We start from the raw sequence: 17,433 nt of genomic DNA, 5'->3' as shown, positions 1-17,433 counted from the left end.
TGCCCTATTCACAGGTGCCGCCAATCAGTCACCAATCTGTCACCAATCAGTCGCTAATCTGAAGACACACCTGCTCCTTTTCACTTACCCAAACCAGACGACACTACAGCGGTAGTGAGGTGAGGGCTCTCGGAGTGTGGTGTCAGGAAAATAACCTCACACTCCACGTCAACAAAACAAAGGAGATGATCGTAGATAGTGCCTCTTCAACCTCAGGAGGCTGAAGAAATTTGGCTCGTCACCGAAAACACTCTCAAACTTTTACAGATGCACAATCGAGAGCATCCTGTCGGGCTGTATCACCCCCTGGTACGGCAACTGCTCCGCCCACAACCGCAAGGCTCTCCAGAGGGTAGTGAGGTCTGCACAACGCATCACCGGGGGCAAACTACCTGCCCTCCAGGATATCTACATCACCCGATGTCACAGGAAGGCCAAAAAGATAATCAAGGACAACAGCCACCCGAGCCACTGCCTGTTCACCCCACTATCATCCAGAAGGCGAGGTCAGTACAGGTGCATCAAAGCTGGGACTGAGAGACTGAAAAACAGCTTCTATCTCAAGGCCATCAGACTGTTAAACAGCCATCACTAACATTGAGTGGCTGCTGCCAACCTACTGACTCAAATCTCTAGCCACTTTAATAATGAATAATTGGATGTAATAAATGTATCACTAGTCACTTTAAACAATGGCACTTTATGTAATGATTACATACCCTACATTACTCACCTCATATGTATATACTGTACTCTATACCATCTACTGCATCTTGCCTATGCCGCACGGCCATCACTCATCCATATATTTATATGTACATATTCTTATTCATACCTTTATACTTGTGTGTGTGTGTGTGTATAAGATAGTTATGAAATTGTTAGATTACTTGTTAGATATTACTGCACTGTCGGAACTAGAAGTACAAGCATTTCGCTACACTCGCAATAACGACTGCTAACCATGTGTATGTGACCAATAAAATGTGATTTATTTGAATGGTGCTTTTTGGCCCAGGGAGCCATACAAGCTGGAACCTAAACTGATAACAGGTTATACAGAGAGAGGAGTTGGGTTTCTCTTGCTATGCCAGGAAGTACTGTTGTTCTCTAGTAAAATGCAGCGTGTGGTGGGATTTGTGTCGGTCAGCAACGAGGGGAACCACAGCAACATAAGTGTATGGATAAGTACAGCAGAAGACACCTGATTGGTTGATGTCGTTCTCAAACAAAAACATTGTCTATTGTGTGTAGGCTTTCATACACGTTTGTACAAGCAATTCCAAATGTCCTCTCTGATGTAAACTCACTCCAATGTCCTCTCTGATGTAAACTCACTCCAATGTCCTCTCTGATGTAAACTCACTCCAATGTCCTCTCTGATGTAAACTCACTCCAATGTCCTCTCTGATGTAAACTCACTCCAATCTCCTCTCTGATGTAAACTCACTCCAATGTCCTCTCTGATGTAAACTCACTCCAATCTCCTCTCTGATGTAAACTCACTCCAATGTCCTCTCTGATGTAAACTCACTCCAATGTCCTCTCTGATGTAAACTCACTCCAATCTCCTCTCTGATGTAAACTCACTCCAATGTCCTCTCTGATGTAAACTCACTCCAATCTCCTCTCTGATGTAAACTCACTCCAATCTCCTCTCTGATGTAAACTCACTCCAATGTCATTTTGAATATGACAAATTGGACTAATAAAGAAAAGAACATAGTCAAGATTTCTTCTTGTCTTTTATTACTACTCAGTAATGTTTTAGGTTGTTCATTTTATTACACAGACAAATTAGCCACACAAGTACATTTGATTGTGTTCTGTTATTTTTTTAAATTTTTGTTAATCATTTATATTATTCTCCCTTTTGTTTAGTGCTGTTGCTAAAAAAGTTACACAAGAACTAACACACTGTTGTCTAACTTGTGAGCACCACGGTAAACTAACACTTCACTTAATAAAACGAAATGGTCAACAACAAAATAGGAAAATAAGAGTATGATTGAAGTAAAAACAAAAAAGAAGAAATGGACAAGTGTACATTCACACAGCCCCGCCCACTGTCAATTCAAACAGTAAGCTCCCCCTTCTCCCTTTATTGGTAAACTATTAGGCTCCACCCATTTCCCCTTTGTTAGTGGAGGCTCCCATTCCAGATTGGTTGATTCTCAATGCAAGACTAGGAGGAGCCTAAATATCATTAACATAACATTCCAATTTATCTAGGAACATCATCATCACCCCCATCATCATCATCACAATACTCTTCTCATCCGACCTATCCTCAGTATCTTCATCAACAACCATCCAACCAGACTACTATAAAAAGACAGGAAGGGGGAGGAACTCTAAAGAGAATCGGAAAGAAACGAGCAAACAGGTTTGTAAAATTCAAAGTAATTATTTTTAAATGTTATATAAGCCATATTAATGATTGCACTGAACTATGGAAACCAAACACACACATTGCACGCACACACACATTCACACACTCGAAAACCTACACACAGCTCTCCAAGTGTATTCTGTAATTGAGTCAAATAACAGTGTGTTCAGTCCATTGGTTAGGATCAGGGCAGTGTTAAGCTTCACATGAATGTACTTTTAGTCTATGACCTTTTACTATATGTAGATCACATGAACAATTTAAAATTCAGTTTTCACTGAAAGTGTATTACAATCCTATAAAACAATCGTATAAAACTGTTTTTAGCTTTGACTTTGAGTATATGACAAGTCTACAACACTTCTAAATGTTCTAACTGGCAATCATACAAAGAAGGGTTCGTATAGTATGACTTGATGAGTGTGGACAGTCACCCTCTAGGTTTAGGGTGTAGTGTAAGGGTGTAGGGTTAGGGAGTTGGCAGTGTAGGGGCTGGTTCATTGTTGATTTATAAGAAGGTCCAATGGGACAGGGGATGGGTTCTATCCTATACTCATCTCACCTCTTAAATTGTGCTTAGAACGTATGAGAGCTTTCAAATGCACACACACTTGCACGGCACATAAACACAGTCACAAACACGCACAAACACCCAGGAACACACAAAGAGTCACACAATAATGCCTTATTTCACACTCCCTTTTCTATATGGATACCTCAATACTCTAGTCCAGTACTGTCCACTCCACATACCTCCTGACTTCAGAGAGACATGCTATTGGTTCTCTCAGCTGACAGTCAAACAGACAGACGTGGTATTGGTTTGCTCAGCTGTCAGTCATGGTCAGTGCATCACTATAGGGCTATGCAATGCCTACATCTAGCTATCACACAACATGTACAGTGTGCTTGTTCAACAAGGTATTTGCTATCTTATCTCTTTGATGAAGACTAAAGTATGTTAGTAGTGAGGTATATGCAGGCTGGAATAGGGGGAAGTTGCCCCATAGATGCTGATCTTGGGTCAGTTTAGCATTTTCTTCACTAATGGTTAAGGTTAGGATTGGTGGAGGGGAAGCGTATCCTAGATCTGTACCTAGAGGGGAACTTCACTCCATAGCATGCAGGTACTGTACATGTATGTATGTATGTCGTCATAAAGCCTATTGGACAAACACAGTGACCCCTGCTGGTCGAGTCTGGGACTGCCAGCAGCATTGGAAGCACTTGTTACTGATTTACTAGTGTAGGAGTTAACAATGTCACTCTTCTTCATCCATCCTCATCATCGTCATCTGCTAATCTTTGCCCAAAAGCTTAATAACAAACACACATGTGCACACACACACACACACACCCCCAACAAACCCATATTTGCATACAAAAGAAAAGGAAACATTCTGTCTATATTCACATTGGCTGAAATCAGATCAGTCAAGCAGATGATCCACACAGTCAAACAACCACACCCCTCTTACCCGCCCACCCCAATCCCCTCATGGGAACAAAAATGTGTCACTTGAACAGGGCTAATGGAAGACATGATCTACCCGGCAACAGTGAGGAGGAAGTAGACTTTCATTGGCTGTTGCTATGGTTAAGGTTCCCATGACCAATGAGAAGCCTCACCCTTTCACTGAGGCAAGTTACAAAAAGCAACAATACAAAAAAATCATAACAAATTGATTAAAGGAGTTGACAGTCACACATTTTCATTATAAGTATTTCTGCTAAAGTCTTTTCTTCTATTTCATAATATTTCAAACTTTAAAATTAAAGAGAAACATTGTTATAACGTTACTATTACATCATTGTCAGTATAATTATTAATAGCATTAATATCATAGTCATATTTGTCATTATCATAATTATTACTATTGGTTAACACTACGGTGAGGTCACCACAGACCCCTCCCACTCCATAGGTTAAAGGGCTCTATTGGCTGACAGACTTTCCAATAGAGGGAGGGAGAGAGGACTGGCCTACGCCCCTAAAATGCCCTTTCCTTGCTACCCTTTTTTCTATATTCCCTTGTTCCTAAATTCTCCCTTTCTTCCATTCCCTATTTTCATTTATCCATTCCCTCTATCCTTCGCTGTCTAGGTGAAGATCTCTCTCTCTCTTTCTCTAAAGAGATGAATAGATGAGGTTGAGATGAATTGTGGGAGGACAGTGTTTTAGAATGAGATGAATTGTGGGAGGACAGTGTTTTAGTAACGGTCTTTCATTTTCCCTCTGTCCCTCTACTTTTACAATATCTACTTTTGCATATCTCTCCCTCTGTCTGTCTGTCTCTTTCTGTTAGCTGGTCTGGGGGAATGACAGGTTTAAGAGATGTGGGAGTGGGTTAGTGACAAATGCTATCATCCCACTCTCACCCACCACCCATACATCTAGCTCTCCATCCCTCTAGCTCTCCAGCTCTCCATCCATCCATCTCTCTCTCTCTCTCTCTCTCTCTCCCTCTCTCTCTCTCTTCAGCAGGACACCTCCATGGTATGGGAGGGGCTGGGGGGCATCTGCCCGCCCTGAGAGCTCTGAGACAGGGTACGAGAACGCTGACGCTCCCCGTCCATGGAGTAGGAGGAAGACAGTGAGGCGGTGCGCGAACGAGACAGACGGGTCATAATGGACGATGCCACTGTGGGAGAGGGAGGAGGTAAAAGTGAAAGGGAGGAGGTAAAAGAGAAAGGGAGAGGGTAAAAGAGAGAGAAAGAGGGTGAGATGGAGAGGAAAAGAGAGAGAGAGAGGGGGGAGATGGCAAAAAAGAGAGAGGGGACAGAGAGGAGAGGAGAGAGGGGAAGGTTATTAGATTGATATAGAGAGAAAGTAGCACAATAGGTCACAGTAGTTCCTCATTGCCACAGATTAGAAACTGAGGAGAACTTACTGTAGCCCATCCCCTGAATGAAGTACTTGAACGCCTCAGTCAGTTTGCTGGGCTGTAAGCAGACAATAAGATCCATCATATGTATAGGTAATGTAGAAGAAGATATGTATATGTAATGTATAGATAAACATTGTGTGGTGTATCTGAATCGTAACACAGTTAAGTGTGAAATGTGTTACCTGGGTGAGTTGGGGAAGACCACCAGCATCGGCCATCTGAGGAAGAAGAGGATGACAGAAAGGTTAGGATGTATTGCATTGACAGAGAGGTCTGATACCGATGCCAGAGCTACGTGGCAGCAACTAAAGCCCCATTTATACCTGGTTCTAACTTGCATCCGTTGTCCTGATCTTGTCCTCATTCTGATTGTGCCCACATTTTCAGACAGGTGTAGACGATTAAAGACACATTGTGATCCGATTGTGATCCCATCTTCCTGACCACCTCCGGGGGAGTCAGGCATGCATTGTGTCTGGATATCTTACAAGTGTAGACGGATATGGACAGTGAAACTATTTAAATCATAATTTTTCTGCCTTCTAAAATCATTGACAGGTGGCACCTTTGACTTATGGCATCAATGTGTCTTAAAATCAATATTATTTTGAAAGAATAGCTGTAAAAAAATAAAAAAATAAACGCATATAGGGAGGGACCAGGAAATCTGGTGGCAATGCAGACAGTGGCCGGATATGAGACACATTTTAATACCATACTTCTGAAAACGTGGGCACAATCAGAATGTGGACAAGATCAGGACAAACGATGCATGTCAGCAGCAGGTAAAAACAAGGCTATTATGCCAGACCAAAGGGATGAGTAGAGCTTGAGTACCTTGAGGAATGAGGTTGTTGTTGGGTCCAGTTTGCTGTTGCACTCCACCTGGTGGACAAGAACAGAATAACACATTTATTATATCATACCACGACATTCACATTACCGGTGTTCGATGGTTAAATTGTAGGAACATACTGAGGTCTAACGTATGTAGAGGACTTACAGCAGCCTCCTCATGAGGTGCCTGATCCCCAACCACCAGCATCACGGGACACCTGAGAGAGAGAGAGAGAAAAAGAGAGAACAAGAGAGAACAAGAGAGAACAAGAGAGAAAAAGAGAGAGATCGAGTGAGAGACATATTCCATACTGTTGTCACAGCTGATTTAAGGGGTGAGAAACTTACTTGAAGTTGCTGTTACGGTCAATGATCAGATCCCTGCGGCTGTAAGAGAGGAAAGGAGGAATGGGAGGTTACACTAGTGTAGCTTTGGTGTGTGTGTGTGTGTGTGTGTGTGTGTATTCTTGTGGGGACCAGAAGTCCCCACAAGAACAGTAAATAAACAAACATTTGACCAACTGGGGACATTTTGTTGGTCCCCACACAGTCAAATGCTATTTCTAGGGGGTTTAGGGTTAAGGTTAGAATTAGTGTTAGGATTAGAAGCTAGGGTTAGTTTTAGGGTTAAGGTTAGGTTTTTGGGTTGAGGTTAGGGAAAGAGCACGGGTTAGGGGTTAGGGAAAATAGGATTTTGAATGGGACTGTGTATGTGTGTACCTGTTGTAGCTTCTCCAGAACAGCTCAATGTTGATGAGGTTTGGGGCTTTGGAGATGCGATCTCTGTGTGACCTCACCAGGTCTGCATTTGCTGACATCTCCTCCTATAAACCAAGACACAAATTACACAACAGTATTGTCCTTACTAAACTCAGGCAAAAAATAAACGTCCTCTCACTGTCAACTGCGTTTATTTTCAGCAAACTTAACATGTGTAAATATTTGTAAGAACATAACAAGATTCAACAACTGAGACATAAACTGAACAAGTTCCACAGACATGTGACTAACAGAAATTGAATAATGTTTCCCTGAACAAAGGGGGGGTCAAAATCAAAAGTAACAGTCAGTATCTGGTGTGGCCACCAGCTGCATTAAGTACTGCAGTGCATCTCCTTATGGACTGCACCAGATTTGCCAGTTCTTGCTGTGAGATGTTACCCCACTCTTCCACCAAGGCACCTGCAAGTTCCCGGACATTTCAGGGGGGAATGGCCCTAGCCCTCACCCCCCGATCCAACAGGTCCCAGACGTGCTCAATGGGATTGAGATCCGGGCTCTTCGCTGGCCATGGCAGAACACTGACATTCCTATCTTGCAGGAAATCACGCACAGAACGAGCAGTATGGCTGGTGGCATTGTCATGCTGGAGGGTCATGTCAGGATGAGCCTGCGGGAAGAGTACCACATGAGGGAGGAGGATGTCTTCCCTGTAACGCACAGCGTTGAGATTGCCTGAAATGACAACAAACTCAGTCCGTTGACGATAAATGCGAATCCGACCATCATACCTGTTGAGACAAAACCGCGACTCGTCAGCGAAGAGCACATTTTGCCAGTCCTGTCTGGTCCAGCGACGGTGGGTTTGTGAGAGTCCAGCCTCTCTGCCCCTATTGCGGACAGTCTGAGCACTGATGGAGGGATTGTGCGTTCCTGGTGTAACTCGGGCAGTTGTTGTTGCCATCCTGTACCTGTCCCGCAGGTGTGATGTTCGGATGTACCGATCCTGTGCAGGTGTTGTTGCACGTGGTCTGCCACTGCGAGGACGATCAGCTGTCCGTCCTGTCTCCTTGTAGTGTTGTCTTAGGCGTCTCGCAGTACGGACATTGCAATTTATTGCCCTGGCCACATCTGCAGTCCTCATGCCTCCTTGCAGCATGCCTAAGGCACATTCACGTAGATGAACAGGGACCCTGGGCATCTTTCTTTTGGTGTTTTTCAGAGCCAGTAGAAAGGCCTCTTTAGTGTCCTAAGTTTCCATAACTGTGACATTAATTGCCTACCATCTGTGAGCTGTTAGTGTCTTAACGACCATTCCACAGGTGCATGTTCATTAATTGTTTATGGTTCATTGAACAAGCATGGGAAACAGTGTTTAAACCCTTTACAATGAAGATCTGTGAAGTTATTTGGATTTTTACGAATTATCTTTGAAAGACAGAGTCTTTTTTTGCCAAGTTTATGTCCTTACTATGTCAAATATTGTGTGTTTTATAGGATAAAGATAGATAGTTCAATAGTAAAAAAACATCAGGTTACAGTCTATAATAACACACACAGTCTTTTTTACCACACACATACACACACACACACGCATACACACACACACACAAACCTGGCTGAAGAGATGACTCAGGATCTGCTCTGTGAGGGAGGAGGTCAGGGTAGTGATCTAGAGACAGACAGACAGACAGACAGACAGACAGACAGACAGACAGACAGACAGACAGACAGACAGACAGACAGACAGACAGACAGACAGACAGACAGACAGACAGACAGACAGACAGACAGACAGACAGACAGACAGACAGACAGACAGACAGAGAGATAAGAAAAAGTAATAACAGCTTAGTCAATATCATACAGCACAGTAAAACCACCATGAATACAATTCCACTAGATGTTTTCCTCCTCTAAACGCTACTTGATGAACTTGAATAAGATTTTGGACTGATATTGGATCTAATAGTCAAATTGATGGAAATGCTGCTAGTATTCATGAACATATGAACATTTATGAACCCACCACCTCCTGTTCCCCTTATCCTACAGTCGTGGAGAAACCAACTTTTAGTGTTCAGAGATAAAACACTTCAGTTCTGACTGGAGTGGAAGGTGGTATGGAGTCTTCAGAGGGGTAAGGATGATTAGGAGTCTGAAACTAGGGGATTTGGTGGTCAATATAATTACTGAGGATAATAGCAGACAATTTTGCCACTTCTTTTTGCCATGCGCTTCAATTTAAGCCTACTAGAAAGTGTGTACCCTCAGGCCTGGAGGGAAGCAAAAGTCATTCCTACCTATGGGAGATCGTGCAGTACTACATAAGAGCCATGACTACATGAAACTCTATTCCACATCAAGTAACTGATGCAAGCAGTAAAATTTGATTTAAAAAAACAGATAAAAATACACCTCATGGAACAGTAGGGACTGTGAAGCAACACAAACATAGGCACAGACACATGCACACACACAATAACATACGCACTATACACACACACACACGGATTTAGTACTGTAGATATGTGGTGAGTAGTGGCCTGAAGGCACACACATAATGTGCTGTGAATGAAATGTAATGTTTTTAAAATGGTATATACTGCCTTTATTTTGCTGGACCCCAGGAAGTGTAGTTGCAAATGGGATCCATAATAAATACAAAAGAACCTTCTGGGCTTCTGAGTAATGATACTATTTAATACAAAAGACTTTAAAATATATATTTTTAAACATATTAAATGGACAGTAACCTTCTGGGCCGCCCAGTCCATCCACCCTCTGGTCTCAGGGTCCATGTTGATGAGAACCAGACCTTCAACTGAGTCTGGATGGGCCATCTGAGAGAGAGAGAGAGAGAGAGAGAGAGAGAGAGAGAGAGAGAGAGAGAGACACAGACACACAGGCAGGCAGACAGACAGACAGACAGACAGACAGACAGACAGACAGACAGACAGACAGACAGACAGACAGACAGACAGACAGACAGACAGACAGACAGACAGACAGACAGACAGACAGACAGACAGACAGACAGACAGACAGACAGACAGACAGAGAATGACAGAGAGAGAGAGAGAGAGAGAGAGAGATGAAAGAGAGAGAGAGAATGAAAGCGAGAGAGAGAGAACAAAAGCGAGAGTAAAACATTTGTCAGTATTAACAGTGCTTTCGGAAAGTATTCAGACCCTTTGACTTTTTCCACAGTTTGTTACACTACAGCCATATTCTTACATGGATTCAATCTTTTTTTGTTGTTGTTGCAATCTACACATAATACCCCATAACGACAAAGCGAAAACAGGTTTTTAGATACACAGAAATACCTTATTTACAAAAGTATTCATACCATTTGCTATGAGACCCAAAATTGAGATCAGGTGCAGCATTGAAGGTCCCCAAGAACACAGTGGCTCCATCATTCTTAAATGGAAGAAGTTTGGAACCACCAAGGCCGTCATTGTAAATAAGAATCTGTTCTTATATAAAATAAAATCTAATAATTAAAATGACTAGATCTGGCCGCCCGACCAAACTGAGCAATCGGGGGAGATGGGCCTTGGTCACGGAGCTGACCCAGAACCGGATGGTCACTCTGACAGAGCTCTAGAGTTCCTCTGTGGAGATGGGAGAACAACCATCTCTGCAGTACTTCACCAATCAGGCCTTTCTGGTAGAGTGGCCAGACGGAAGCCACTCCTCAGTAAAAGGCACATGACAGCTCGCTTGGAGTTTGCCAAAAGGCACCTAAAGGGGGCGGGGGTCGACCAGTTTCATTATTGCAATAATTAATCGATATTAAATAAAGATGATTGTTTGAAGAAATGACCAATTCTTTCTCAGTACTGAATTTCCACGGCAATAGTTCATATATAGTATGTTTAGACTGCTGAATTGTATGAATTGACAAAAAGAAGCAAGCACTGGGATACACTGAGGAGATAACTATATAGCAATATTTTGCTAATGCTATTTGCTCTTTTGCTAAGGCAGGCTCAACCAAAACTATGTTCTCTCTGCTCAGACTGGGCTTACAAACTTGCGTAAATCATATTTGATTCACACAAGCAGCGGGTGAGCTTTAGATCTCACACGTTATATTCTGAATGTTGCTGTCATCCTCATCTGATAGAAGGCGACCTGCTGAATATAGCACAGCTTTAAACTAATCTTTGAATGTGATTTTGTCAGGTTTAAAATACATTTTGTTGACAGCTCTGTCTCTCAAGACAAAACAGTGGTTTAGTCATCTACCATTTCATCCATGTTTAACGACACAGTCAAGTCTCTACTTCCTGATTGGGTCTAAACACACTTTAACACATTTATTTTGCAGACCCTCTGCTCTAATAGAAATCAATTAGAAATTGCAATTGCTCTTATGACCTGTCGGTGGAGAACATGGAGATAACTTAGCAACTTAGCAACCAAACACATTCGTGTTTAAATTATTATTATTTTTTAATATTGTTTGATGCTAATTCTCACTACACATAGACATAGGGTTTACATGCCTAGAGTAATGCCTCGTAATGCTTGTTAATGGTTTGTAACTTAAGCTTTATGCCTTGTATGTGAATCCATTCATTTTACAAAGTTATTAAAATAGTACTTGATTTGATATTCACTTCTCATGACCATTCCTTGATCTTAGCCAGCTAAACCCATAATAGCTGATTGTACCTGGTTCAACGTTAGGCTCTGGCCTATTGCTCTTCATCTAATGGAGTCAGATCATTCATTTAATGGGCTAATTGCTTAGCCTTACTACGGATCACATTTGAGGGTTTACTAGAATGTTAAATGGAGTCCGATATACGTTCTAATAGACTTTGTCCATTAATTGCTTAGTCTTATTATGGGTCTAATATGGGGTATATATAATATGGTTATATGATAAATATTACCCCACTACACTAACACATGTTAGTTCAATGCACAGACTAGTACCAAGAGACTACATAACAGAACTAACAGCATAGTATACTTAAGCAATATTGCTATTATTGTTATTATTGTTATTGCTAATTTAAACTGGTTACCAACTTAATTAAAGCAGTAAAAAGTCATTTTGGTAATACCTGTTGTATATGGTCTGATATACCACGTCTTTCAGCCAATCAGCATTCAGTGCTCGAACTACCGTGTTTATAATGTGATTTATGGCAGGGCAGCTGTATGAACTGATACAGGGGGAAGTAACATGATAAGAACACACTCACTGTGAACCTGGAGAGAATGTAAGAACCAGATCCCACTCCAATTCCGATGACAGTACGGAAACTAGAACAGGGAGTACAGACTTAAGTGATAGTGTTTCTGATAGTAACAACATGGATAGACATGTCTGGACTGTAATATACATCTGTATTTCAGTACAAAGTACCGACTTAGTGACAGAGTTTCTGTTAGTGACCACATGTCTGTTGTGAATGACAGTAGACATTTGAGAATACTAAGTAATCCATTTTTTGGTGGTGGACAAGACAGTAAACAAGCAAGTATTATGTAATGACGATGAAATAAGTCTGACTCACTTGAAATATGTCAGGACAGCAGGGATCATCTCTGCAATTTGCTCCATGGACGGATATTGGTATCTAAGACACATGAGCGAGAACATGTTTATATGAACAGTTAAATACACACACACACACACACACACACACACACACACACACACACACACACACACACACACACACACACACACACACACACACACACACACACACACACACACACACACACACACACACACACACACACACACACACCCCATAGGATAGGCAGTGGCCCCCTCCTCTTGGCCAGGAGCATCGATGTGGACCAGGGTAAAGTTCTTCACTATCTCCTGCATCTCCTCAAACTTAAACAGAGGAGAGAAGCAGCTTTTACCTGGCAGAGAGAGAGATACAGAGAGAGAGAAAGAGAATGGGAACGATAGAGAAAGAAAAAGTGAAAGTCAGAACTTGAAAAGCATAAATCATTCACCATAAAAAAGAAAAAACTGAAGAAAGGGCAGTCGCAGAACTGAAGAGAAACTCAAAATTAAAAAAGGCATATTGCTGTATGGGATGACTGAGGAAAGGGAAACAAAGCAGAGATGAAAGGTAAAGACAGAGTAATAGAAGGAGAGAGAGAGACTCACTGTCCAGGCCCACGTCGTGGAAGGTCAGGATGGCGGGACGGCGTGTGTTGGAGGTTCCATGGAGAGTCACGTGGAGGAGACCATGTGGAGTCTCAATACTGTGTTCCTGAGAGGGAGGGAGAGAGAGTTACACACATAAACTACCATAACACTAAGCTACACACACACACACACACACTCAAATATACACAGTGAACATTCTTCCACATACAGAAATAAAACCATACACACACAAACATATGTTGAACAAACATACTTTCACTGACACAAGACACGACACATACATACACACGGTCATTTATTCAGAAACAGTGTTACCTGGCCCTGGTCCAACAGTATGCGAGCTGCAGCCTCAGCATCCTACAAAGATGGAGAAAACCGTTCAGGTCTCTATTGGTTTTGGGTACAACGGTAGGCAGAACCAGACATATTTCTGACACACAATATCATTGTGAAATACATCTGGGAACCTCTCTGGGAAGATCATTGTGAAATGAATATGTACAGCTGTTCATTGGAAAATACTTTTCACAGTATCAACCCACTAACATGAGTCCTGTGCCCGTCTTCAAAAAGTAGGGTCAGTTTCTATCTTTTACATCATAATGAATAAGATCAACGTATTATGATTATGGACACGGCGGACCTGAAGTCTTAGATTAGCACTCCTACTCTGAGACACTTTTGGAATATGGTCCTGGATCATTCATTTGAGTCTGTAATTCCCCTAACAGTCCACCGTCAGCAGATGGCAGCACTGAGACAACACATCTCAACCCTCCTCTCCAGCTCTGTTCTGCACAACAACAGAAGAAGAGCTTCTCATCTTACACACCCTCAGGGCTATGACATCAACCAAGCTCTCATGTCTGAGCCAGCCTAGACCAGCAGCTACACAAGTACACACACGAGAACACATGCAGTCACACATGCACACACACACCCCTTAACTTTGTCTACATTTTGTTGCCGATTTAAAATGTATTAAATTAAGATGTTTTTTGTCACACGCAATACACCATAATGTCAAAGTGGAATTATGTTTTTAGACATTTTAAAAATGTTTTAAATGGCTAGCTGAAATGTCTTGAGTCAATAAGTATTCAACCCCTTTGTTATGGCAAGGCTAAATATGTTCAGGAGTAAAAATGTGCTTAACAAGTCACATAATAGGTTGCATGGGCTATAATGGTGTTTAACATGATTTTTGATCCCTGTACCCCACACATACAATTATTTGTATGGTCCCTCAGTCCAGCAGTGAATTTCAAACACAGATTCAACCACAAAGACCAGGGAGGTTTCACAATACCACGCAAAGAAGGACACCTATTGGTAGATGGCAAAAAATAAATAAGTAGACATTGAATATCCCTCTGAGCATGGTGAAGTTATTAATCACACTATGGACGGTGTATCAATACATCCAGTCACTACAAAGATACGGGCGTCCTTCCTAACTCAGTTGCCGGAGATGAAGGAGATTTCACCATGACTTTAAAACAGTTACAGTTTAACGGCTGTGATAGGAGACAACTGAGGATGGATCAACAACATTGTAGTTACTGCACAATACTACCCTAACTGACAGAGTGAAAAGAAGGAAGCCTGTACAAAATAAAAAGATTCCAAAACATGCATCCTGTTTGAAATAAGGCACTTAAGTAAAACTGCAAAAGATGTGGCAAAGAAATGTACTTTATGTCCTGAATACAAAGTGTTATGTTTGGGGTAAATCCAACGCAACACATCACTGAGTAGCACTTTTCATATTTTCAAGCATGGTGGTGGCTGCATCATGTTATGGGTATGCTTATCTTCGGCAAGGACTAGTTAATTTATGATAAAAATAAACGGAACAGAGATAAGCATAGGAAAAATCCTAGAGGAAAACCTGGTTCAGTCTGCTTTCCAACACCTTTCAGCAGGAAAATAACCTAAAACACAAGGTCAAATATACACTGGAGTTGCTTACCAAGACGGCATTGAATGTTCCTGAGTGGCCTAGTACTGACTTAAATCAGCTTGAAAATCTATTGCAAGACTTGAAAATGGCTTTGTAGCAATGATCAAAAACCAACTTGACAGAGTTTGAAGAATTTTTCAATAATGTGCAAATATTATACAATCCAGATGTGCAAAGCGTTTAGAAATGTACCCAGAAAGACTCACAGCTGTAATCACTGCCAAAGGTGATTCTAACATGTATTGACTCAGGGGGATGAATACTTATCTAAATCAAGATATATTAGTATTTTTTATTTAACAAATCTTATACTTTTTCTTCCAATTTGATATTACAGAGTATTCTGTGTAGATCGTTGACAAAAAAAAAGACAATTCAATCCATTTTAATCCCACATTGTAACACAACAAAATGTGGAAGAAATCAAGTGGTGTAAATACTTTCTGAAGGCTGGATGTGTCAGCCTGCATGCGGCAGCGTGTATGTATGTGTGTATGTGCCTGTGTGTGTGTACAGCATGTGTGTGTACCTTTGTAGGATCGGGCTGACCAGGAAGTAAAGGTTTTTCCTCTGTGATGGCGATCTCCTGCATCTCCGTCGTCATGGCGTCACTTGTTCAAGTCCTAGAGAAGATAAACACGTTTATGAATGAATAGACATCACAATTCAAGCGTCTCTCTAACGTGCACGCACACACACACACACACACACACACCCCTCTGCCTTTATCCACTGGGACTTTCGCAGTTCCGCGGGACTTCATGGAAGTGATTTACTAATTAAAGTTAGCAATATAATTAACTGGGAAGAATAAGGGATGATGGAGGGATAGCGTGAGAGAGAGAGAGAGAGAGAGGAGGGGGGGGGGGGGGGGGCAGAACAAGCAGAGAGGGATGTACGTAGGCCACATTAGGCAGAATGCAGTGCCAAGGTGACATTATTCAACTGTAATCCCAGTGTGTGTGTGTGTGGCCCCTAAGGTGCCTGTGTGTCTCAAACACAGAGAACATCCCTCAACACTCTGCCCGTCTCTCTCTATCTCCCCCCTACATATCTCTCTACACAGCGACTTGGAGGTTGAGTACTCCTGAATCGTCTTAATATAATCATCACTGTCACTGTTTGATAAATACCACATCATCAACTTGTGAGCCTAATATAGCCTGTTTTTGTATTCTTTCCATATCAAAACGACCATGCCCAAAACAGTAGCCTGTCTGAAATGAGGAAGTGCACATTGAAAGCTGATGGATGATGACATGGCGGATTGTAGCTTGGCTTGTGGCTAACCATTGGCACATCCCTTCCCTAGATTTGTGTTTTCTATTCCATTAGGCTGTTGCAATTTAGGGACAAGATATCCCTCAGAGAAGAAGAAGGTTACGTTTTTAAATATGTTACCCATTTCAGGAAATTAATCATTCTCATCAATATGTGTTTTTTGGCTGAAACGCCTCCTGGAACATGTGGACTTTCATGTGCCTTAATAACAAACTTGTATGCATCTGTAAATACAAATACAAATGTTAAATTACAAGCCTAGTTGGTTCAGCCACAGAAAAATACAAGAACCATCCCGCTTGCCATGGATGGACTGGACATGCCCGAGAGATGAGTTCGGATTGGTCTGCCATGTAGCATGCTTCTGTCTATAACATGAGCTTCTCAGTATGTGCAGATAATCCTTGCTACCGCAGCTTTTTTGAAAGATATCATGGAGAACTGCAAGTGTTTCTACTGCTCTCAACAACATTGCTGCCCTGAATTTAGCAGGTGCTATTGACAAAGATCAGTGGGAAAAAGTTGTGACGGACTACTTTCTTGAGGACGATCGTGCATACTGACTCTCTCTGACTTCGAAAATGAACGAGAAGATGAGGAAATCCCTGATTTATGTATAACATTTTTTGTGGGTGGGTCCGAAGAAACGGAACCAGACAATGTAGAGTCTTCTGATGTTGCTTCAAGATGTCCACCATTGTTCCTGTACCCAAGAAAGCAAAGGTAACTGAACGAAATGACTATCGCCTTTGCCTTGTAGCACTCACTTCTGACATCAAGAAGTGCTTTGAGAAACTAGTCAAGGATCATATCACCTCTACCTTACCTGACACCCTAGACCCACTGCAATTTGCTTACCACCCCACTCCACAGACTATGCAATCGCCATCACACTGCACACTGCTCTAGCCCATCTGGACAAGAGGAATACCTATATAAGAATGCTGTTCATTGACTATAGCTCAGCATTCAACACCATAGTACACACCAAGCTCATCATTAAGCTCGCGGCCCTGGGTCTGAACCCCGCCCTGTGCAACTGGGTTCTGGACTTCCTGACGGGCCGCCCCCAGGTGGTGAAGGTAGGAAACACACACCACCACTTCGCTGATCCTCAACACTGGGGCCCCACAAGGATGCGTGCTCAGCCCTCTCCTGTACTCCCTGTTCACCCATGACTGCATGGCCACGCACG

General features: G+C 42.1%; 1 protein-coding gene across 1 annotated transcript in view; it reads right to left on the bottom strand.

Moving 5' to 3' along the window:
- Positions 1-1,732: 1,732 nt before the first annotated feature.
- The window catches only part of ndrg2 (NDRG family member 2), a 38,272-nt gene continuing 22,571 nt past the window's right edge, over positions 1,733-17,433 (bottom strand). The window contains exons 2-16 of the mRNA XM_014156516.3: positions 15,487-15,580; positions 13,310-13,351; positions 12,992-13,097; positions 12,618-12,738; positions 12,378-12,440; positions 12,063-12,123; positions 9,594-9,680; positions 8,453-8,509; positions 6,838-6,941; positions 6,466-6,504; positions 6,284-6,335; positions 6,118-6,165; positions 5,463-5,498; positions 5,284-5,335; positions 1,733-5,034 (exon numbers count right to left, since the gene is read on the bottom strand). Of these exons, the coding sequence (XP_014011991.1) occupies positions 4,871-5,034; positions 5,284-5,335; positions 5,463-5,498; positions 6,118-6,165; positions 6,284-6,335; positions 6,466-6,504; positions 6,838-6,941; positions 8,453-8,509; positions 9,594-9,680; positions 12,063-12,123; positions 12,378-12,440; positions 12,618-12,738; positions 12,992-13,097; positions 13,310-13,351; positions 15,487-15,561 (1,107 nt within the window). The 5' untranslated portion in view covers positions 15,562-15,580 and the 3' untranslated portion in view covers positions 1,733-4,870. The remainder of the gene's footprint in view (positions 5,035-5,283; positions 5,336-5,462; positions 5,499-6,117; positions 6,166-6,283; positions 6,336-6,465; positions 6,505-6,837; positions 6,942-8,452; positions 8,510-9,593; positions 9,681-12,062; positions 12,124-12,377; positions 12,441-12,617; positions 12,739-12,991; positions 13,098-13,309; positions 13,352-15,486; positions 15,581-17,433) is intronic.

This window comes from Salmo salar, chromosome 18 (genome assembly GCF_965601325.2).
Source record: "Salmo salar chromosome 18, fSalSal1, whole genome shotgun sequence".
NCBI classification, from domain to species: Eukaryota; Metazoa; Chordata; class Actinopteri; order Salmoniformes; family Salmonidae; genus Salmo; species Salmo salar.
This window is presented reverse-complemented; position numbering and strand designations above follow the sequence as displayed.